Source organism: Diadema setosum, chromosome 21 (genome assembly GCF_964275005.1).
Source record: "Diadema setosum chromosome 21, eeDiaSeto1, whole genome shotgun sequence".
NCBI lineage: Eukaryota > Metazoa > Echinodermata > Echinoidea > Diadematoida > Diadematidae > Diadema > Diadema setosum.
The window spans coordinates 17,042,275-17,067,736 of NC_092705.1; the positions used below are offsets into that span (position 1 = coordinate 17,042,275).

A 25,462-nucleotide genomic window follows, 5' to 3' on the forward strand; every position below is an offset into this window, starting at 1 on the left:
GTACTCTGGATACCATTTTTTTTTTTTTTTTTTTTTTTTTTTTTAGGCCCCTACATGTATTTCCATGAGATGTAAAGGCATCAATGCATTGGTTGTCATACAATTTGGCAAATCATTTCTAAACAAAACAAGAGTATTTCTTTTTAATTACTCATATACTGCTTTCAATCTTGCTAGTATGTGTAATCACCCCCCCCCCCCCATATTTTCTTAACTGTGCGAGACAATCGAAACATGTTTTTGTGTATTTTTCCCCTTCTCAGCTAGGGCTCTTGATTTCTTCAAACTGACATAATCACATGACCTTATGTACAAGAAAATGACTGAAAATGTTATGATGGATTTTGAAATACGAATGTACACCTTTAGCAATATACAAAACATGATTCGCTTTTTGTCAGACACTACAGAAATGCTTTGAAGTTTCAAGGCAGGTCATCCACTGTGTTTCCATGCACAAGTGTACTAAATTTTGCTCACACACTTTTAAGACACCTGATGACAAAAGAGCAAGTAAAACCATCTAATGTATTGAAGTTCTCCCATGGAAAATCTACAAATTATCCCCCCCCCAAAAAAAAAAAAAAAAAAAAAATGTCCAAAAACAAATAGAAATGTCATAGTGGCGACTGGCATGCCTCTGCCATATTACATTATTTTTCCCCAATAGGTCAGTATACATCTTGACAGTGTGAGACAACATTTTTACAGGATTGGTAAAAAATTGAAAAAACATGTTTGAAAGTTTGTGCCACAACAACAAATGTGTTGAATATTAATGGAATCCTCAAACCCATTATCATTCGGATGGCTAAATTGTTTCAGAGGGCAAGAATTCAGGAATTTGAGTGTTTTCACTAGATCTTTGACTGATCCTTGCCCTTTGAGCCCATGGTCAACATCTTTCTTTGAGTAATCAATAACTGGTAATATCAAATTTTCATGACAATACTTTCAGCTATATTTTAAATAAGAGGAAAATAGTGACATTAAGAATTTTCAACATTATAATTTAACTTTTGACCCCATGGTCCAACTGCCTCCTTACACAGTTATTGTGCAGAAATGCATGTACATTGTATATGCACTGAGTAACTTTCAAGGTATGGGGAAATAGTTTAATTTCAGCATTTTGCAATTTGAAAATGTTTACCTGACCTTTGACTCTTGACCTTTGACCCCATGACCCAAGACTTCCTTCAACACATCAATGACAGATGGAAGGATGGATGGACGGACAAACCAAAAACACAATGCCTCTGGCAGCATTTTGGTGATGTATGCATTAATAATGCCTCCAGGTACCACTTTGTGGCGGAGGCATTAAAAAAACAAGAGACCCGCGGGTCTAGCGCTCACCTGAGTATCGCAAGTTCACCTTTCACGCAGTCACTGACTAATCTAAACTATTCACAGCTCTACTAAAATTTGACCAGGCATTCTCAAGTAGAAGATGAAAATGTCCAATAAGGGCCCAAATTTTTTAAGATTCCTTAATTTGGGGGGATTAGGGCCCCCTGGGGCCCTCTGGGTGGGGCATGGTGCCCATTTTGATAATTGAGATCCTGACCCCTAGGGATGCTACCTGCCAAGTTTGACGAAAATCCATCATGAGATTTTCAGGAAGAAGATGAAAATGTACAATTCAGGCCCCCATTTGGACCTTCCCAACCCCCCCCCCCCCCCAACCCCCAAGAGGGGCACCCCTGGATCTGCTTTGAACAAACTTGAAACTACAGTCATTAATGTACTCATAGTATTATCTTAGCTCGATAACTTCTGATTCTAGAGAAGATTTTTAAAGATTCCTTCATTTTGGGGGGTTTGGGCCCCCCTGGGGGCCCCCTGGATGGGGCATGGTGCCCATTTTAACAGATTGAGATCCTAACCCCCTAGGGATGCTACCTGCCAAGTTTGGTGAAAATGGGTCATGGGGTTCTCAAGAAGAAGATGAAAATGTACAATTTAGGCCCCATTAGGACCCCTCCCCACCCCCCTCCCCTGGGACCCAAGGGGGGCACCCCTGATTCTGCCACGAACAAACTTGAAACTACAGTCATCAATGTACTAACTCATAGTATTAACTTAGCTCTATCACTTCTGGTTCTGGAGAAGAAGATTTTTACAGATTCCTTAATTTTGGGGGGTTCGGGCCTCCCTGGGGGCCCCCTGGGTGGGGCATGGTGCCCATTTTAACAAATTGAGTTCCTAACCCCCTAGGGATGCTACCTGCCAAGTTTGATGAAAATCGGTCATGGGGTTTTCAAGAAGAAGATGAAAATGTAAAAAATTTTACGCACAACGGACGACGGACGACGCACGACGGACGCCGGACGAAGGGCGATCGCAATAGCTCACTTGAGCCTTTGGCTCAGGTGAGCTAAAAAATCAATGAGGCAACAAATCAGTAATCAGTATTACACCTTTTTTGCCAGATTCCACAAAGAATGACAGAATCAGGAAATGTTGAAAACTTGACAGAACTCTTCATTAGACCTTGTTTTAGGTAAATGAGTAATTCTGAATAAAACTATCAAACTAAGATAACTATCTAGAGATTTCACAGAAAACTTGCAAAAAATTATGAGCAACTGCTGGCAAATTAGTGGAGGTAACTTTCTTATGACACCTCAAAACAATATATCCATCATAAGACCAGCTTGCTCATAACTGTACAACATCCTGCAGGAGTCAGCCATGTCTTATTTTCCTTAACTGTTGTCAGAAATTACTACAAAAAAAAAAATAAAAAATGAATATACCTTCAGGTCAAAACAGCAGAAATACTACATCAGGTTTTACCCTTTGTGGAAACAGAAGACTTCAGCACCAGAGTAAGACATTCATTCTGCAGTGTGAGTGAAACGACAATCATCAATATGCACCAAGCTTCTATTAATCATTCACCTGAAAATTATATGTTGAATTCAAGCCACTCATTTGCAATGTAAACCCACCTCCAGAAAACATGATATACAAACAATGACATTAATCAGTTGCTATAACCTCTAAATTTCTGTGAGGCTTGAAGATATTGATTTGCTTACCTGAGCTGCCAAACTTATATATTAATGCACAAAAAAGAACATAGTTATTTTGAAGGCAATAAGACAGACTTTGGTTCAAAAATTAAAATACTGTTCATTCTTCAAACTAAGAAAGCTAAATCCTTCCAAAAAAAAAAAAAAAAAGTCTCCACATATTGAAAAAAAACTTCTTGTTTTGTATTAGAACAAACCAAACTAAATATAGCAATGAAGTGGCAGCTCTTACTTCCTGTTAGTTTTCAACTAGCTTCAGTTGGTATAACACCACTCCTGTGCAATCCCCCCAAAACAAAATACATGTAAAACAAAACAAGAGGTGATTCACTCAAAGAACATTTTCAATCATGATTATGTTCAATCATAAACAAAAATTTCCATGACATACGTCTAGGAGGTTTACGGAAATGACTGGTTTTAATTTCCAGTTTTTAGACACTCTGGCTGTGTTGGGGTCACCCAGCTGTGATTTGCCATCCCTCCCAAAAAACAAACAGACAAAGAAATAAACAACCAACCACAGATTTATGAACTGCTTTTTGATTCATTACAGAAACTTTTGTTTTGTACAAAAAAAAAAAAAAAAACCCACACAGATTATTTAACACAGCAATACAGTTTTTTCTTGATTCAATAAGACAAGATCATTGTACACAATCATAATAGAACTGTTATTGCTTTTTAAAGTTTTGCATTCAAGCTTTAAACTCCTCATTTGTTAAAAACTATAGATGTAAAAATTTAAAACAATTTAATAAAATCAAACTAGAATATGCAAAAGCCTTGACACAAAGTTCTTCAGCTGTATAGAAGACTGCAACTTTAAGGAATTATTTACACATCCTATGTAATGAGCTGCAAAAATCCAGGCAAGAAAGAAATGTTGGTATTAAAATCAATCAGCTATGATTGCAATAACAACTACTCAATACTGGAAGATAAATCAGATAGCACAGGCAGCATCTAAAAAAGATGAATTTGTTGGCACAGGTATGGTAATTATGACTACTAGTACATGAAAAACTGTGATTTAAAAGAAAAATGGACCTTTTTCACAATATGCTTTGAATGCACAATGTATCACTATTATGAGCCACCTATCTCAAATGTTGACCTAACAAGGGTCAAAATGAATCTGCAGATCAATGTAAAACATAGATATCACTGGTGTTACGGTAAAGGGCTCTCTCTATAGATTTTTACACTGATATGGGATCACATCAAAAGGTAAGAGATGAAAACTAGGCTCAAACTTTCCACCATTGATAAAGGCATCATGCTAGGTATTACCTCCTGTGGCCACTATGATATTGAATCATCTTTTATACTTCACCAATAGAAATGACAGACATTAACTAGTAACATGCTTGAGGGAAAAGAAGACACTGAAACAATTTTGTATAAAAAGTAGTGCAAATTTGGTTGAGTACTGCAAAAACAGTGCTTTCCTCAGATTAAGTTACATCTTTCTCGGTGCAAGGGGAACCAGAAATGAGGTAAATGTGGATGTTTGAGACAAAACTGAGTGGGCCGGTGCATTTTGCACACAAGCCATACAGCCAATTTGATGAGCATGCATAGTTTTATACAAGCTTTGCGCAATGCAGGTGCAACTAGCATTGACAACAATGGCCAAAAAGAGTACTTGTTTAATACAGGCCAGCAACACGTTATCCACCAAACATAAATTATATTGGGATTGATAAACAGGCCAATTTATGGTGAAATTGTCTTGTACATTGTACAACCTGGATTCATATAAGCACTAATAACATCATAACTATAAATATTCATGAGTGTGAACCACTGCCCATTGTTCTCTGATCTTTGGATATGATTGTATGTCATTAATTTCCAAGCTATCAGTCACAGCAGAATAAATAATAATAATAATACCTCTTTTTCAAAATTCCTACTCAAGATTCATTTCAAAACGCATAATTCCAAGTTAAAGGGATGGTATAGCATTGGTTGATGTGAGGATTCAGCTTCTAATTTTTTTGTGAGATACTTAGAAATCACTTTATGAAATTTTAAAGAGCATACAATTTTAACAGGAATTCAAAGTTTATTTGATGCAAATCAGTTTTGAAATGGTTTATAATTGTGAAAACAAAGTAAAACAAAGCCATCCTAATAACAAATGGGTATTAAAAAAACCCACCTTTTATTTGGATTGCTTTGTTCTGGATATCTTAGCCATTTCGAAACCAATTTTCAACAAATAAACTTTGAATTCTTCTTAGAATTATATGCTTTTTCATATTTCATATTAAGATGTTTTTCATCATCTTAAAAATTATCATACAAAAAGGTTGGAAACCTGAAGCCCCATCTCAACTGAGACTGTACCATCCCTTTATCAGGATCCATTCAGTTTGCCTTTTAGTGGAAACCTTCGAGTGGACAGGGAAGTGGGCAGGGAGCTACACTGTATTTCACTTTTCCATGCTACTTTGCCATTTGCAATGGTAGTCAACAACTCCTTCATGATTTTTATGATCCCAGTTTCAAACATATGCGATACTGCATGCAAAAGTCACACGGATAGAGAAAAAGGCGAGCACAAATAAAAAATCTGGGAATGACGATTTATAGTGACATTGTGGACTCAGCATATACCAGCACATGACTGCAATGACGTGTGGATCAACTACATGCTACATGTACATGCATTCACTATTTACAGTCACAGCTCACATCTAGTGTCCCAGACAAGTTAGTTCAGTTAGTTACGATATGACACCATTTAATGTTAGTGGAAGTCTTGCTGAGTTCAATTTGGAGAAGACGTTTGCTCTGTTCTTAACTTACTTCCACCTTCATAGTACAGCACATAATAGCATGCATGAACTTCACTGGAATAAATAAATAGAACAAAAATGCAAAAAAGCAAAAAAAAAAAAAAAAAAAACACCCTGAAAATCAATGCCATGGTCTCTCGTATGTTGCCACAGGATGGTGCCATCAAAGGACATTGTATATGACAAAGATTTTGCTTTGACACTCTGTAGTTGGCTCGCCTCAGGTTGAAGAATGGATTGCTTGAGATAGATTGAAGAACTAAACAAAAAGCATGCCTATAGTGATGGTGATAATGAGCCAATGAGATATAATTTCGAAAGCCTCTTTTGTGGTAACACCTGTATGAATTTGAATACGGCCGATAACGACTCCTTCTTAGACTGTAATGAAGTGGGCGAGGGGTTTGCAAGGAACACATTTTAATGTACGCAATGCCTAACTCTCTGCCTCCTTGTTATCTGCCGATGATGACAAGCTGGTGGAGGGCGAGGCGGCGATGGTGGTATTGGGGTTACTGATGACCTGGTGGATGTGGCTCATGATGCTGTCGAAGCTGTCTGAGCCCTGGTAGTCGATCTGGCCTCGCTCCCAGGCATGCTGTGAGGCCCTAGGGGAGCCAGAGCTCCAAGGCTGACCATCGGAGCCATCGGACAGCCTCAGTTCGCCCATGGAGTCAGCCAGGCCAACGCCCTGAGGGAACAAAGAGAGATGATAGGCAATGACAAATTTTTTGGTTTGATTATAGACTTCCTTCAAGACTGATCCATTATTTTCTTTGTTTCCTAGCTTTATGTGCCATGGCCAAATGAATAAAATCTATAGTTTTTTCAGTTCAGGATATAAGCTGAAGCTCCTTGAAACAATGGGGGACTAGTCTTAACTTAGGACTACATGTACAATGGAATGCTCACTGAATGGGAGCCCACTGGATGTAGCTTACAAATCTGTCCTGCACAACTTTGCACAAACATGAACAAGTGTACCATACAATTGGTATAAAGACTGGAGAAAAATTTCAATCTGCTAGACTTTTTCCTGACTTGGGGCATACCATGGCAGCACACTTTCCAGTAATCTCAAAAGATGTGTTTTTGAATTGAATTGAATCATGTATCCCAAATTTCTTGTGAATTGGTGAAAATTGGAGAAGTGAAAGTGACGCTTGATCTGCAAGCATTTTACCTTATTTGACACAAGAATGTGCCTATCACCATGGCAATGCACATTTTGCTACTTTTGAAAAAAAAGAATCGGTCTTGTAAAACTCAAATTGATGTTTGAATATGAGCCAAACTTCTTTTTAAAAAATGCTTGAAAACTGGAGCAGTATTTAAATCTGCAACATTTGCAACAGACTGACTGCCTGCCTTCATTTGGCAGGGGCATTACAAGTATATATACAGAATTAATGCTGAAAAAGGGTTGTTTGAATTCCAGCAGAATACTCCACAATGAAATCAGAAACAAGGCAGAAGAAAATCAAATAAATATGTGAAAATTTAAATCACCCATGGACCAAAGTATAAACACGTGTAGTACGTTCCATCTTCCATCTTCCATCTGAAAAAAGTCAGTACAAGTCCACTTTACATAAGTACACAAATGCCTATCACAATTTGATGAGGTTAAATAAAACAACGAATTTTACTGACAGTATATCTCAGTTCACTTCTCTTGAAAACTATGAACACATGCATAAAATAGTGATAGAGAACCACAAAGCTGGAGAGAAGAGTATCACTCTTCAGCGATCCCTCACCTTGGAGATGAGGCATGATGCGTTTTCATGTTACAGGAGGGCAATTCCACGCCAAAGTGGACATGACATCTAAAATTTCAAATTCATATTTCCCACGCAATTTTGGTATCAAATGAAAGCTTAAAGTGTGAATTTTATTGATTTGAGTAAAAATGTTTAGTATTATAACATATTCGGGGTCAATTTTTCAATTGTTTAACTAACCTTATTAATTTTCAAAAATGCATAAATTATAATACAAATGTAGCATGGCCTGTATTCAATATTTGAGAAATAAATGTTATGAATTGTTATATTTAGAACTTAGTAATTATGAAAGAAACAGTTCATTTAATATTTTTACGGTTTCCATGATTTGTAACGCTTCAGTGACTTCCTAAAGGTGACCTTGTATTTTGTCCTTCCGTTACCACAAAAAGAGGTCTTTTTAATATTTTATGAAAAATAGTAATATAAAAACCATAAAATTTTCAGTGTAAAGCAAGTTTAGGTAGGCCTATAACTTGGCACCCATCCATCCACGAAACCCCTCCTCTTTGAATAATTATAAATAAATTAAAAATGTCCTTCCGTTACCGAAGCTGGTAACGGAAGGACAAAGGTGTGGTAACTGAAGGACTTAGAGTCTGTTTTTAGCTATTTAATATCCCTAAGATGAGAACACAAATGTGTCAGAACCTACTCTAAGTACCCTTGACTAAATTCAAATAACAAATGAAGCCACACCTCTTTCCTGAATGCAAGTCGACCCAAAATTGGCTCAATTTTGTAATTTTGTGTACAAACCCTATGGGAAATAGTGCTCTTTCATAAAACTCATAAAAATCTGATAATTTTTTTTCTTTCGATCACTTTGATTACTTGACTTTCGCTTAACTATGTTTAAAAAGTGGTCTGCAACAATTTTCTTTGGAAAAAAACCACTTAAACAACAAAAGGGAAAAAACAAAGAAATACAAAAGAAATTCAAGAAACAATAAAAAATAAAAGAATTGAGATTGATTTTGCAATTTTTTATCACTACATTTGTTTAATACCTCAAAATGAAGATCCACACCAAGAAATGTCCATAAATTGCTTCACATTAGTATTCTATGGGCTAAAATGTAATTTATTGAATAAATTTGCATAATCAATTCATATGATTAGGAATTAGCAGTATTTTGAACAATCTAACTATGGTCTCGTGTAGATTACTCTCCAGGGTGATGTGTGCAGATTTTAATCATGATTTATTTACGGGGGATTAAGCAAAAGAAAGAAAAAATATCACATTGGACTACAAGGATTAACATTAAAGTTGGAAATAACATCCTTCACTGTATGCACACGAAGCTCTTTGTCCTTCCGTTACCACACATTTAATGAAAACATTGTGCTGTAATTAAAAAACCAGGTGACATGTTTCAAAGTTGAATACATAAAAGTAAAGCTAAAACTATTCGGATCAAACTGTATACCTGCCACATATGAAAAAAATTATTAACCTTAGAGAGGTTTAATAAAAACTAACCATAACCCATCTTCCCCATACACTTTACACAGACGATCTGCATGTCCTTCCGTTACCGTCCTTCCGTTACCACACACACATGGACATTATGTGGTGTAATTAAAAAATAAATAAACATATTTGAAAGTCAAATATATTCCATTATAGCTAAAACTATGGCAATTAAACTGTATACCAACAAATTAAAATAGCTCCATAAACTTCACAGAGTTTTGATAAAAACTAATTTGCCTGAAAACCCATGTCCATTTTGATGTCCTTCCGTTACCGACCTCATTAATATGCATATTTCATTACTCTTTAGCAGGTATGACAAAAATTTTGGTGGAAATTATAGTCTTTGGCTCTGGTAATACATCTCTGTAGTTTGAAATGCTGTATCCATCAAACTTTTCTTAGAGTACTTTTTTAAACTGTGAAAATTCTGTCTGAATGTCCTTCCGTTACCGTGGAATTGCCCAGGAGGCAATATTTAGGTATGCCATTCATTTTGCATCAGTCATGAAAATGTCACAACGGTGAAACAAATGGCATAATATACATATTGTATACAATAAACACACATCAGAGACAAAGATACAGACAAGTCTGAAAAACAGACAGTGAGTAAATTCAAGCCAACATAAAAACTAATATTATAACACAAACACATGATCAGCACTCATGGAAATGTGAAAACCCTCCTAGTAGACAAAGATTGTGATCTCACAATAACGGCAATGTACTACACTCTCACAACATTACTACAGGGTTGATCATGCCTCATGTAGAATACAGTTCACAAGGAAATGGGCATGAAATAACAGTGTAGTGAGAGCAGAACAATAAAGAAATGAAAAGAAAGGAAGAAGATAAAAGGGAGAAGATGAAAAAGTAGAAGACAGCAAATAAAAGGAAGCAGAAAAGATGAAAGAGAATAATGTGGAGACAGTGTCTCCATTCCAAATGTTGCCACAATGATTTCAAGAATAATTTTCCTTATATCATTGTATGCATGTGACATCATACACTCTAGTAGTCTTCTCATCCAGCAGCGACTGTGCAGCTACTTTAAAAATTCATAAATTTTGAACGGACTGTCCGATTTTCCCCAAACTTTCACTGATGTGTTCTACAAATATTGCTGCATTCACTCAATCCACATGTATGAAGGTGGACTTGTCCTTTAATGATACCACAGCTCATGCTGTTTGCTTTGTTTTGTTTTGTTTTTTACATTACCAAGTATTATGAACACAGACCTGTATGATAAGCTTTAAAATGTATGTTAGGATTGAGTAAACAGTCATGCATTCAAAGGGATATTCATGACTGAATTTAGTTGTGACCACAAATCAACAGACAGGCATTGTCTAAGAACATTCTTCATTTTGAATTATATGTACTAGCTAGGGACAGAGTCAATGAAATACATTGTACTTGGGTTAAGCACATCATACTAGTCAGTGATTGGATGAATACAGATCTGTAATCATGTGACAATGGATCACACTCCGATATGGGCAATAAAACTTCTGAGGAAACAAATGGAAAACGATATGGAAAGATAGAAAAAAGACATTCCCCCCCCCCCCCCCAACTGCAGGAATAAATCTTTGTTTTCTATACAATGCCAAAACCTGAGCATCAGATCACCAATTTGCAATGCTGGCAGACATGAGATTTAGGGAAGCAGCAAGTAATGGAATTGGAAATGCAAAGCTAACTAGAAATGTCGCTACAGCGACTGGTTATACCCCCGCCAAACAACATTTCATAAGCTTTGGTCAAAAAACTGAGGAAGTAGTTAAATCCGCCAGATCTTTCCTTGATCTTCTGCCATTAATATGCCGTTACCATGGCAACGTACTTTCGGGTACTGTCGAAAAATGCGTCTTGCACATCTACAACCAAAGGCACACATCTGTACCAAGTTTCATGGAAATTGGGCAAAAACTGAGGAAATAGTTTGCAACACAAAATTTTCCATCATTTTGGCTCATAATATGTGAGCTGTTACCATGGCAACATACTTTTTGTCACCGTCAAGAAATGTGTCATGCTGACCTATATCCTAAGACAAACATTCAATATGAATTCCATGAGAATTGGAAGAACACTGATGAAGCAGTTTTGCCATGAAGCATTTTGCCCTATATTTTACCAATAACATGCCGTTACCATGGCAACGCACTTTTTGCCACTGCGGAAATATGTGTCTTGCACATTAACATATTCAGATGAACATCTGTACCTAATTTCATAAAAATTGATCAAAAACTGTGGGAGGAGTTCGCGACGCAAGATTTGTACCCATTTTTGCCCATAATATGCCGTTACCATGGCAACGTATTTTTGGGTACTGTCAAAAAATACGTCTTGCACATCTACAACCCAAGGCACACATCTGTGCCAAGTTTTATGGGAATCGGTTGAAAACTGAGGAAGTAGTTCGCGACGCAAGATTTGCAACGGACCGACCGCCCGACCGACCGTCCGCTGATTCCTATATACCCCCTTCAAACTTCGTTTGGCGGGGGTATAAAAATGCACTGTGCATGCAGGAAGTGCAAATATAATAAAAACTGCACTATGCATAGCTGGTGGGCTTGACATAAAAACAACAGAGAATGTCTTTCATTTAAAAGAATACATAGAAAGTTCTCATTTGAGGATTTGATATACAATTCATTTCTTTGTTCTTCTTCTTCTTTTTTTTTTAATGGGCAACATATTCAGTGTCACTTTGGCTGACTCTTGCTTGAAGATAATAAAAGTATCAGGTTATATTTTTGTATGAGCACATTGTACTCACATACATGCACTAGGTTTAAAAGCTCCCAGAGCTTAATGAAAGAGATACATTGACACATCTGTGCACTTTTCATTTGTGAAGGAGAAATTCAACTTAGAGGTGAAATGTGAATTGATATTTTTTCAATGTAAAAAAGGAATACTTTTTGATGGTTTGCTATGAAAATACAAGGAAGCTATTCTGCGGTTGTAATCCATTTTGTAAGTTTTGACACAGAAAGCCCACAGATTTTAGGAAATGTTTGTGAACCAAGATAATCATTCCTTTGATTAGAACAAGAGGCCTGCAGGTAAAGTGCTCATCTGAGCATCACATGTCACCATCATGATGATATATGTGACCGTGCATCACAAAACCAACAAAAGGGTTGCACGCCCTGATTTTACACGAGGACTCACATTAGGTGAAACAGGTTAACCTAGTCAATCGTGAGTTTTTCATATTTTCTGAAAGAGCAATTCTTGTTTTACATTATTTTTAAATTTGGGATCATAAAATGAATGTGATATTGTGTTTTTAGCAGTTTTTCTGGAACATTTCATTGAAGAGTAATTACTTATAATATCTCTTATGATAGAGGCTGCTTTTCATTTCTTAAAAACTCTCTAAACACTCTTCACTTTCAACTCTAATAACTTTAAATATGAAAGCATGATTCTACTGCTTTTAAAGTTGGTACTAGTCATGAATAGAATGTAATAATATATCATGCACAAATACAGTTTAATCTGATAATTCCTTCATTGTGGTCAAGGTTGTAAATCCTGTTTTTCTGTTTTGTTTTGTTTTGTTTGTTTGTTTTTTTCATTGGTCCCATTTATTGCACAGATAATAACTTGGTGAGATAAGCACTTGAATAGACCCTAAACTTCAGAACTCTTTTCTAAGTAAAAAATTTTTCCATAGTGGGTACATTCTTTTCATTATTTACATGTAGATAGGTTAGGTACACTGTAAGTCGATTTGAATCAATCCATACAACATTTTAAAGCTTAAAGTCCACTCTTTTAGAATCTACCCACACTGAAAATCCATTTCTAGCGACTTTTGTTGGTTTTGTGATGTAGGGTCACATATAGTGTAAGACTTCTAAACTGCCAACAGTAACTATAATATTACTCTTACAAATAGTGGCACTTGCAAAAAGTAAATGCAAAAACAAAAACACAAGCAACACAACACACAACAGCTTATGAATGTATGCAAATGAAACCACAGTGGAGCATAATTTGTACAGGAAAAAAAAAAAGGAAGTAAGAAAGGAACACACCAGTCAAGTGTTATACAAAGACGACAAAACTGAATGGCGATTAAGTGCAAATTAGTAGAACAAGCATGAAACAGAACTGCACAAAAGAAAAATCAAACATCTTATTTTGAAGACATTCTGCTCTGGGCAGAAGTACTTACGGTGATCCCTGGGGTATAACTCTATTGCAGCATTCAGTTTATGCAAGCCATGCAAGATTTCCATGACAACAAGCACAGTAGATGGAAATCAAATAAAGGAGAAAGAACAAAAAATGAGACAGCAAAACTTTAGCAATCATGCATAGAACATAAATCAAAATTCTCTTTTGTCTTGCATTTGATCTTGTTTTGCATGGCACATAATAGGCGCTTTCACATTCAGCCCAATGTTTCGAAATAGCGCGCTATTTTCTGACTTGGGAAATTTTCCCGATAGCGAAATAGCGCGCTATTTGATAATGTGGACACAAATTAACGCGCTAGTTGTATCACTCTGATCGAGAAAATTTCTCGAGTCCAACTCGGGAAATTTCTGAAATAGCGGGATAGTAGCGCGCTATTTGATAATGTGAAAACGACTCAAAAAATTAGCGTGATAAATCCCATCATGCCTAGCGTGTCTGACCCGATTGACCGAGGCAAACTGCACACAAATCATGAGGAATTTTTGAGAGGGCACACACATTATTGATGCTGTTTGCACATACTCAGCTGTCGAATTAGCTATTTTAAAATTTTTAACTATTCGGGCTACCCCCTCTTCGCGCTGATGTGAATAAGAAATGAAATAGCGCTCTAATTCGCAAGCGCGGAAAATATTTCGAGCTTGGATTTTTATCAGGCTGATGTGAAAACGCCTAATGAAACTTCTGAAACATATGACCAAAAAAAAAAAAAAAATCAAAATGCACATGCCAAGTAACATGTGGCATGCTCATATGTACAATGTAGTAACATAAGTGCATCACAAATTATGTTTTCCTTTAGTGTCTCTCTGTAAACTTTTCATTCTCTCTCCTGTCTCTCAGTCAAATATGAATGCATATATCAAATAATACCCCTCTCTTTTTCTCACTTTTTTAAACATCCTCTTACCTGACTCTCCCACACTACCATCGGTACAATCTGTCCCCTCTCTTCCTCCTTGCTTTTCTTCCTTCTATTCTTCTCCCATCAAAGTGAAGCTTTAGTTGATTATACACTTGTTGGGTTTGTGAACTCATTTACATATGCATGCAACATGATCATCATGATAGTAATAAAAATATGAATAATGGCAATGACATAAATATGATGACCATTCTCATACTGTACAGTGCATCACACCTTTCAAAAGGTCTCCATGGCACTTCACTATCTTTTCACCCAGCACTCGTACCAGAATCGCTCTCGATTCTTTCATGTGCATGGGTTAGGACCCTTCTACACACGTGGCCTCCATTTTGTGTTTATCCTAGCAGTTTTACCACATACCAGGATGGCAGCATCATAATACACAACATCAGCACTGCTGATATCCAACTGAAATTTGAACCATGGACCTTTTGTTTGAGAGGCAGATACACAACCAGCTGAGCCAGTCTACTGCCCTTTCCTCATAAGACAGACAATGGCGAACGTCGCGACTCATATCTATTACAATAGCCAACGTGATGGAAACTTTAGAGAATTATATTCAAATGGATGCAGGAACTCACAGCTTACAACAGTTAAGAAACACTTTTAATTTCCATGATGTCACTATATAGACACAAACACACATCTATAGACAAGTAACACCAGATGGGGAAGAAAACTGTTTTCAAAGTACTGTGAAAGAAGACATTATTGCACAAGTAATTATTCATGCTGGCCAGGTAAGATGAATTTCGCATGTTTGTAATTCCACAGAATCAAAGCATTAAAATGTTGCATAGGAAAGGAACAAAAAATATTCAAATGCTTTTATTTTCATGCTAGTTTCTTGCTGCGCACAATGCAAAAAAAAAAATTAAAAATCCACATTTACCCAATATGAGATACATTAGTAGCAGGAGGAAGCACGCAGCTCATGTAGGTACTTTTTTCCTCACACCACTTTCTTCATGATTGTCACAGCCTTTATCCAGAGATACAGTTCGACCTCGATTATCCGGCCTCCTTTTATCCGGAAATCTCTATCATCCGGACACGTTAACGCAGTGAAGGACTTTTTTTTTCATCCAAAAATTGAGAAAAAACAGTGACTTTCATGGATCTATTTCACTAATTTCATAAGATGTGCATGATAGGTTTCTCAATATCTAATGAGGTAAAACATGTATGATTTTCACATAAAGATATACTTTATTTTTGTGATGAAGGGACTACAATTTTGCACAGGCTAGCATAGATTACACCACCATTGCGGTGTAAGCTACCTGCCTGGCTGCCAGTGCACTGGGACGGCAGCTTGGACGGCAGCTATATAACATTGTGTCTCCCATATCCGGCCAATTCGCTTTAATATCCGGATGAGCGCCGGTCATGACATGGCTGGATAATCAAGGTCGAACTGTAGATGAAAAAACAGAACTCCCCACATGGGCATGCATCTGGATGCAGAAGTGAACGATTTTTATGCATCATTCCCTTCACAAAGATGTATCGTGTGTGTGTGTGTGTGTGTTGTGTGTGTGTGGATTCATTAACTGGATTCACCGAGTACGTATGTTGAGTAGTGAGACAATCCATTTTCCAACCAATCTTAAAACATGAACTGCTGGCTTAGAATTCAAGCATGGGCTAACCGCATTGCTGTTTGTGCTGCTAAATGAGTTGGAAGCATAAGAGAGATGAGCGACAGATTTTCACTGCTTTCCACTTCATTTGCGAGTCTTACACAAGGAGCAAACAACATCAAAGAAAGCATACTCATTGGCAGATAACTGCCCAACATCAAACTTTAACAGTCATGTAGAAAGCAAAACATTTACTCAGCATACCATTGAGAGATTCAGTTTGACTCTATACAAAAGCTACTACCTACAGCTGTAGCTCCAATGTCCATTTTAACTATCGAGACATGTACTTTGTTGCCTAAAAAGCTGTACATAAATGTTTATGACATTCAATGAGTTTCTGAAAGACTTTTAAGCAGAGGAACATCAGGCACTTTGGTCCCATCACAGGCAGTTTTTTATTTATAATGAGACTACACTGTCTGTACAATGCAAGATGCACAAACTGGATTACATAAAACAGTATGTGATCCCCCTGCGATGAATCATTGGAGAAAATCAGTACAAAACCGTTAACCCCTTATGGACAGACTGATTTTGTCACAACACACATATCCCATAGACACCTGCTTGAGTATACTCAGGACTTGTCCTCAACGGGTTAACCAACATTCAGCATATCCAAATTGTATACATATTCTTAAAACAAGGTTGTGTATGACATGGCATACACTTGTAGCAACCATTCTATAAACGCAAAGTTGGCTTCCACATCCTGGACAAAATAAAAAGGGTCCAAGGGTGAAGTGGTATTGAAGTTTGAGGAAACATCATTATATGAATGGCAAAGGCAGATGTCAATGCTTTAAAGTTGACCTCGCATGACCTTTGACATTTTCATGTGTATAAAGTTCTTATAGGCTTCCAGCATCATAAGGCACACATTGCACCTGTAACTGCAGCAACTGAAGATGTCAATTGCTTTGGAGAGTCACAGACATGCAAATATAGATACCATACTGGATTCCATGTAAGTTTGATGCCTTGACAGAGACAAGATCAGATACACAGACAGAGGAAGATCAAACCCATGACATGGAGATTCACATTATGCATCTTCAAATATCATGCAAGTTGTGATTTAGAAGTGGCCAATGGATTTAAGAGAGTGGAAAGACAAAATCAAGAGTCCTGCAAGCCATCTGTAACTTGGATGAACTGCAAGGACCTTTGATCTTGATATGGAACCTTGGGCAGCATAACATGACAAAGATCATCCTATTGTTAAAGCGAATTCCTTGTCCAAGTTTCGATTACACATGGCTGTGAAGTTTGTCGCAAGTCTTACAGGTAAAGGGAAGCACATGACCTGAAGTAACCTTTTAATCTTGGCATGTTACCATGGAAAGCAACATAAGAAGAGCCCCATAAGTGTGCCTCTGATCAAAGTGGAGTTGCACCGGGAGTATACCGTATTTGTCATACGAGTCTCGCAGGCAAACTTTAAACATGCGACCTGAATTGACTTTTGACCTTTCAATGTAGAACTGTAACCCCTGACTGCACAATAACATGGATATCCAAAAAGTACCTCTGACCCAAGACTGGTAAACAATTGGAGCCACTGTAGCAAGCAAGTTACTTGTCTCCAGGGTGTCATGCAGGTCAATGTAATTTACATTTGTTATAAAGTCAGAGATTGACGATGGACAGACCAATGCCATTTGGAACATTTAGCTCCACCTTCACCATCAGTGGGAAATTCAAACTGAGAGATGGCACTGATCATTGACAGAAAATGAGACAAGCAGGAATTACCTGGTGTCCTTTTGAGAATATTAAACAAGAGGATTGTAACCCTACATACGTAATTGTGTATGAATGCACCATGACTACCTTTTTAATACAGAGTTTACACGTGGTGTCTCAGCACCTAATAATAGGATGGAAAAGGTTTTAAAAAAACAAAGAGTGTTACGAAGGTGGGTTTCCATGCCTCTTTACATGACAGCCACTAGTATTTCAAGCGCAGAGAAGGCAAACAACCCATACTACAAGCCCAGACTGTCAACATACCTGCTTCTTTCCACAGGTTTCATCTTCAAATCTTGAGGCATGCTGGCGACGCCCTCCCTCAGTCCCACATACTGAAGACAATGCAAGAGAAGCATCCTACGTGGGGATGTTTCCGTGGTTAGCAGCATGGGCAGTGGGCAGATAAATGGATGTTTAATGGATGTTATGTGATGCCAGTGTTATGTTATTAGAAATTTAGTTCATTAGCGGCATGATGTAAAGATGTAAAAGTATGAATGTAGTTGGAAAATTAATATTTTCAAAGGAAGTTAGCTTTGCTTTTAAAATCATGTCACAAATATCAAATTGTTAATGTTTTATATCAAAGTGGATGCCAAATGGTACAGACAAAGCAAATATATGTCTCAATTACAGTGGAAAGATGAATTACAGTGTAAATGCTTAATTCAATAAGGCAGTCACATGTAGATAGTGAGTTGTTTAGTTTTCTTGGCAATATATAGGGAATACGTAACAGGATTGAAATAGTGAATTTCACAGGACAACACAACATTCATACATCACCCTTATACATATTTGACAGGAGGTAGAAGCAAGGATTGGATGATACAGCGACAGGTTTGGGGGGGGGGATATTTGGGTAGGTTTACAGGGATACACATGGGGGTCAGAGGGATATTTTAAAAGCACAAGGGTTTTTACCACAGGAGGGCGCCATTTACAGTTACAACAATGCAGGGAGAATGGAGCACACACTTGGTATTTTGGTAATAGAAGAGACAAATGGTGCAGCAGTACATTGAGCAACATGGGTCGGGAGGGAGAGAAGAAACAAATTAAAACATAACATTAGTGGCTTGGAACATAAACATGTATCACATTGATTCTATCAGACCAAACACATTACTGAATTATTTTGGAGATACATGTAAACAGCTGAAAAAAAAAAAAAACACTTGCAATTTTTGCATCCAGGCAGAACAGAAAACATTCAAACATGCAACAAATTACTCTCCCCCCTCCCCCCCCCCCCAAAAAAAGAAGAAGATTGAGTGTTCATATACCTGGGTTCCTCTCCCAAACACATCTACAATTTCTGAACATCATCATGGTTAAAACACTCATGTGCAACCTCTACAGGCCACATCTTATCTCAGGACTTTTTTTTTTTTTTGAATGATTACACAAGCAATTGATTTAATAACCATTAAATCATCATTACTTTTCAAAGAAAAAATGATACCCTGGTATAAGCCCCAGACACAAGAAAGTTCCCTTTGGGGAGTAGAAAGGGAATCTAAATGCACAGTCCATATTAAAGGGGTTGGTGAAAACAAAGTTCTGATTTTCTACTGAGTAATGTACTCAAATATTGCCCAATTTCAATTGTTCAGTGTTTATTTGTTTGTTTGTTTGTTTTTTTCAGATCTAAGCTGTTATACTTACCTCAGGTAAATTATATGCATAAGTGTCAAATGCATAATTGAGGTAAAACTGTGGTAAAACATTAGGATATTTCATAAAATTTGCGAGCACAGGAATGAGGGGAAGAAGGGGAAGTAAAGAAAAAAATATGTCCGAGATGAATAACATTATGGGCATGAAGAGGGAGAATTACAAAACAAGGAAGTACATGAGAAAAGGTGGAAAGTAGGAGAAAGAGAGACCACGAGAAATATACCAATGAAGAAGAGAACATATAGTGGAATCAAACTAAGGATGAAGCAAGGATGCAAGCAATATCTACATCTGGAATCTACAATAAAATGTCAGTATGTCAAGGGAAGAAAGAAAGAAATGTAGACACTACAGAGGAAGGATGGTATGGGGCATACCGCTCTTGCCTCAGATGATTCCATGTCCCCCTGAGGGTGGAGTTGTGATTCATGAAGGGGTGCAGATACCAGCTCCACTTGTTGGTCTGGGTCATGCTGACCCCCACTTATGAGGGGCTGTGTAGTGGATTGAGGAGTGGTAGGTACCATCGCTGGTCCCTGCTCTGGTCCTAGGGGTTCATGTAGCTCCCGCAAGGGGTGCAGTTTTGAGTCGGGAAGGGGCGTTGTAGCCATCACAGTATCTTGCTGTTGACGGATTACATGGGAATTTTCAAAGATCTTTTATCAAGCAAGACTATTTTTGTACAGTTGGCATGGAACTGGCCAGCTGGGATTTTCTGCTCCGGCCAGGCCTTCCAATTCAGCTTTTTGAGGAACAGAGTAGTTATTTGGTGACTTTTCTGGGGTAATTTAATCTTTGATCTGGATAGTTCTTAAGCATTTCATTGTTTGGAGGCAGTGATAAGACAAGGCATCAATGGAAGAGAGCCCAGAAAAGGAAGTCCTGTCTGATGTTATAAAGTTACAGCTGTAGAATGAGGGACAGTTTACAAGACACACACCAAAATACAAGCACACAATAGTGGTATGGGATTAAGGTGTAAATGCATTACTACACAGTAAAAAGATTCAAGAAGATGCATGCTAAAGAAAGGATAGATGTTAAAATTAATATGCAAGTGTCATGGAGATGTCATCAAAACCATCACCTTGATGACAACTGGTAGAAAAAGTTTTACACTTTGACATTCACATCTTCTATATTTCCCTGTCACACATCCTGATATGCTTGCTGCTGGGCCACACTTAAAGGCTAAAGCTAAACATTGGCTCTACTTATACTGTTAAAATTATGGAGACCAAACATCAATCATACCCTATGTTTGTCCACAAGAATTGTAAGGACCATTTTGATATAAACAAATAGGCATTTGGGGCATTTAGAAACTTTAATAGACTATCATATTCAAATTCAGCTTCCAAATACAGTAAGTTGATTTGATTCTGTGATAATTCTGTGTTATGGATTCTTTGGAGTGTCCCTGTACTACAAAGTATGTTGTATTTTGCTCAGTGTGAATTAAAATGAGATACTAAGTGGATGACCTGGAACAAAGGTATCAGACTAATTCTATCTAATTGTACACATTAATGAATTCTGGGGATGTTCACGTTTAACATAAAGATTTAGACAATTGAATCAAATTGAATCTAGGCAAAACAGAAAACATTCAAAAATGTTACAAATGGCTTTTCACTCCCTCTCCTGCCCTCTCCAAAATGAATGATCACATACTTGGTGATGCCTGTACATTTTCTATGCATAAACAGATTAATTCATTGAAAACCACAAAGTGATTCATCAAGATTATTCAAGGAAAACAAAATAAGACCTTTACATGAGGATGTTGGTATTACGTAAAGCATTAGGGTACCTTTAAACATTGATCATAAGGAGTTTGAGGCAAAATAAAAGTCTTTTTTTTCCATCAATTTACATCTGTGACCCACTTTAGATTGCAGATTTCCTAGACCTAAGCGACTCACTTACCATAGAAACATGAAAGCAAACGTACAAGATGCATACTAATGAGGTAAACTATAACACAATAAGCACAGGACAGAGGAGGAGAGAAAAATGAGGAAGGAAAAGAAGAATAGGAAGAGGAGAACAAGAAACAGGATAGTAAAGAAGAAACAAAGTGGTATTAAATAAGAGGGGAAGGATAAAACATGAGTGAAAGCTACGTGTACCTTCATCAGGACCTGACAAAAGGAGTATAAACATTTATGAAAGAAAGAAATGAATGTAGACACTCTAGAGAGGAAGGATGGTTTGGAGCATACCGCTCTTGCCTCAGATGATTCCATGTCCCCCTGAGGGTGGAGTTGTGATTCATGAAGGGGTGCAGATACCAGCTCCACTTGTTGGTCTGGGTCATGCTGACCCCCACTTATGAGGGGCTGTGTAGTGGATTGAGGAGTGGTAGGTACCATCGCTGGTCCCTGCTCTGGTCCTATGGGTGCATGTAGCTCCCGCAAGGGGTGCAGTTTTGAGTCGGGAAGGGGCGTTGTAGCCATCACAGTATCTTGCTGTTGATGGATTACACAGGAATTTTTCTTTTCTTGGCTTGGAACTGGTCATCTTGGATTTTCTAGTACAGCTACGTGTAGACCTTCCTCATCATTTATTTGAGGAATAAACTAATTATTTGGTGACTTGTGTAGGAAACTTGAAGGAATGGGGACAGTTTTGGTTGAGATGGGGGAATCAGATTTAAACTTTTTGTGAGATAATTAGAAACTACTTATGAAATATTAAAGAGCATACAATTCCAAGGGGAATTCAAACATTATTCAATGAAAATCAGTTTTAAAGTGACTGAGACATTAAAAAACAAAGTAAAACAAAGTGGTCCCAATAAAAGGTTGGTCCCACATGTTATTAGGACCTCTTTGTTTTTGGATATCTCAGCCATTTCAAAACCAATTTTTGTCAGATAAACTTTCAATTACTCTTACAATTGCATGCTCTTTAATATTTCATAAGAGGTTTCTCATTATCTCACAAAAAAAAAAAAGTTGAAAACATGAAACCCATCTCAACCAAAACTATACCACCCCTTTAAGCCTTGACTGGGAACATCTTGTTATTGGGAGGCGTTGAAAAGACAAGGAGTTATGGGTAGAGAGCCTGGAAAAGGAAACCACTGTTCAAAGTTAGAAGTTAGAATGAGGAACAGTTTACAATACCACAAAACAAACAGATGTAATAGTGGAAAAGGGGTGAGGTTTACATGGCTGCTTAGTACCAAGACAAATACATGTACGAGATATGCTATCGAAAGCAAAATGTGGATATCAAAATGAACATGCATGTGTCAATGGAGATGTTATCAAAACCACCACCTTGATGACAGCCTGGAGAGAAGTTTCTACACTTTGACATCCACGCCTTCTATATTTCCCGTGCACACATCCTGATGTGTCTTTGCTGCTAGGAAATGGTTGAAGTCACATGCCACGCACTACCTGTGCATGTTATTGTATTCAAAGCAAGGGGACCAACATCAATCATATCCTATGATTTGTAAAGGAAGAATACGCTGTGGAGTCTGTGATTTTCTGTGATTGCAGATATTGGATTGAATCCACTCAAATGAAAATCATAATGCAAACAGAATTTTTGTCCTTTTTTTGAGCACAAAGTGTATGGCAAAGCAGAATTTTTGTTCTCTCAGCCACTTTAAAGCAGACCTTCAGATCTTCTGAAAAGGGGAATCATTTTGCAATGATATATCATTAGGCATTTTCATATACGCCTGATAAAAATCCAAGCTCGAGATATTTTTCGCGATCGCAAATTAGCGTCCTATTTCATTTCCTATTCACATCAGCCTGAACATTATCAAATAGCGTGCTAGGTCGCATTAATTGTCCTGCTATTTCAGATATTTCCTGAGTTGGACTCGAGAAATTTTCTCGATCAATTAGCGCGCTAGTTTGTATTCACATTATCAAATAGCGCGCTATTTCGTGATCGGGTTAATTTCCCAAGTCGGGCTGATGTGAAAATGCCTATTATGACACTTATCAGTCTGTGTTACAGGTTGATAGGATTACTCCTCTTTTCAGATATACATTTTCTTTTGACTGACTCATGAGATTTTGAATGAGCAATAGCAAGTCCTTAAACCTCCAACAAAGCAACTTTGAATAGCAACCTGCCATTTATGTAGCACTGGGCATTGGTAGACTTGCACTCAGTTGTCCAACTTGAAATGGATCACAACTCTTCATCTCACAGGGCCAAGACAGTCACTGATGATATAACTTCCTTTCCCTGTTTCCCATCTCTTCCTGTGGGCAGCTAGTGACCATATGGAGACACATGCTCAGGGAATCAGTTGCACTTTGTGGCATTCTGTGATAATCACAGTGACATCTGATAGCCTGGCACAATGAAATCACTTCCAGTTTTATCACTACTGCCATCTCCCTACAAATGTGACCATGCATCACATCCCCCCCCCCAAAAAAAAAAAAAAAATAGAAAAGCACTCAGAGAGCACAGACCTCCGCCAAGCCAACAACTCCTTTCCATACAAGCATGGAATTTCCCAATATAGAAGCCTTTTGTTGCATCATTAATTCCCAGCTGTGCAGTGCCTTGCCAGAGCAGAGAATGCATTTAGGGCGTATATGTACAATTTGTATGTAAACCTCCAGTACGCACAGCTAGAACTAGTTTACTGACCCAATATGCCAAAAGATTAAAAAAAAAATCCTTCAAGCATCCATAAAAAAATCCTGGATCACTGCCAAAATTTAATGAGCTGCTCCTTGTGTCATTATCAACTTTTCCTGCAAGTTTCAATCAAATCCGTTTGGAACTTTTTGAGTTACATCTATTTTGCAAACAGACAAACCAATGCCGATGATCACTTAACCTCCTCCCTTGGAGGGGGAACAAACGCAAAACTTTGACTAATTCCTAACCACCAGAAAGAAATGACAGAACACCAGCCCAAAAGAATGTTATTCCCTAGATAAGGGCTTGAATGTTAGGGTCTATTAACATCCACTTACTAGCTCTTTACTGTAAGCACGAAAGGACAGAATTCAGAAATCCATATGAAGGGGTTATCAAAGTATCACAAAAACTGGCATACTCATTATGCATGCGCTCATCATGATTCTTCATAAGGATCAAGTCTAGAGCTGTTATACAGGAAAGATCTTATGGGATGTTTGTGCACACTTCCTGGTGTCTTTAATGCTAAAAAATTGAGAAACACAACTCAGACCATCTTCAACAACTTTGATAACAAATAAAAAAAAAATGAGGGTGTTCAAAACATGTCTTTCCCTATTAAGTAAAATTCCACACTTCTGAACTGAAATAAATGAAAATTTCACCATCACAAATATTGAAAACACACAATAAACAATGTGGACAAAAACCAATATTTGCAGACCTAAAAGGAAAGTAACCTACAGGAGTAAATTTTTGTGGGCTTGGTGATGAAGGTCACCTTTACCAGCTAAAGACAACTATTGGGATTTCCCGCATCAATGCCATTATAATATGATCATTTATTCCGGGTAGCCTGTTTAATGTTGTCACTGCTCTATCAGAGAGGGCCCTGCTACTACGTGTACAATGTATCATAAAGTTAACCCTAGCATTGCCAGGTATCCATTTATACAGTGGGGTTGAGAAGGATATAGTGACTGGGAACATCTTATTTAACCCTTGAGGATTTTGCAACATGCATTTCTCAGACTCCTGCCCGAGTATACTTGGGACTCGTCCTCAACGGGTTAAAGGACAAGTTCACCTTCATTGACATAAGTATTGAGAGAATGTAGCAATATTAGTAGAACACATCATTGAAAGTTTGAGGAAAATCGGACAATCCATTCAAAAGTTATGAATTTTTGAAGTTTTTGTGCAGTCACCGCTGGATGAGAAGACTACTGCGGTGTATGATGTCACATGCGTACAACAATATAAGGAAAATATAAAGAGAATTTCACAAAATTTCATCTTTTCAAAAAAGTACACATTCCCTTGACTTGTTACTGACATATGTTATGGGTAATATTATTCCCATTGCCTTTAGAAAGAGGCAAGTCAAGTGCTCTTTTATTATGCGAAAAAAGTGAAAATATGTTGAATTTTCTTTACATTTTGTTTATACTGTTGTACTCAGATGACATC

The 25,462-nt window shown here is 37.4% G+C and overlaps 1 protein-coding gene across 1 annotated transcript in view; it reads right to left on the reverse strand.

Annotated features, from left to right (window-relative positions):
- Positions 1 to 6,171: 6,171 nt before the first annotated feature.
- Positions 6,172 to 25,462, reverse strand: part of LOC140244161 (uncharacterized) — a 40,886-nt gene continuing 21,595 nt past the window's right edge. Inside the window, exons 7-10 of the mRNA XM_072323791.1 lie at positions 21,586 to 21,831; positions 19,738 to 19,983; positions 17,942 to 18,037; positions 6,172 to 6,539 (exon numbers count right to left, since the gene is read on the reverse strand). Of these exons, the coding sequence (XP_072179892.1) occupies positions 6,285 to 6,539; positions 17,942 to 18,037; positions 19,738 to 19,983; positions 21,586 to 21,831 (843 nt within the window). The 3' untranslated portion in view covers positions 6,172 to 6,284. The remainder of the gene's footprint in view (positions 6,540 to 17,941; positions 18,038 to 19,737; positions 19,984 to 21,585; positions 21,832 to 25,462) is intronic.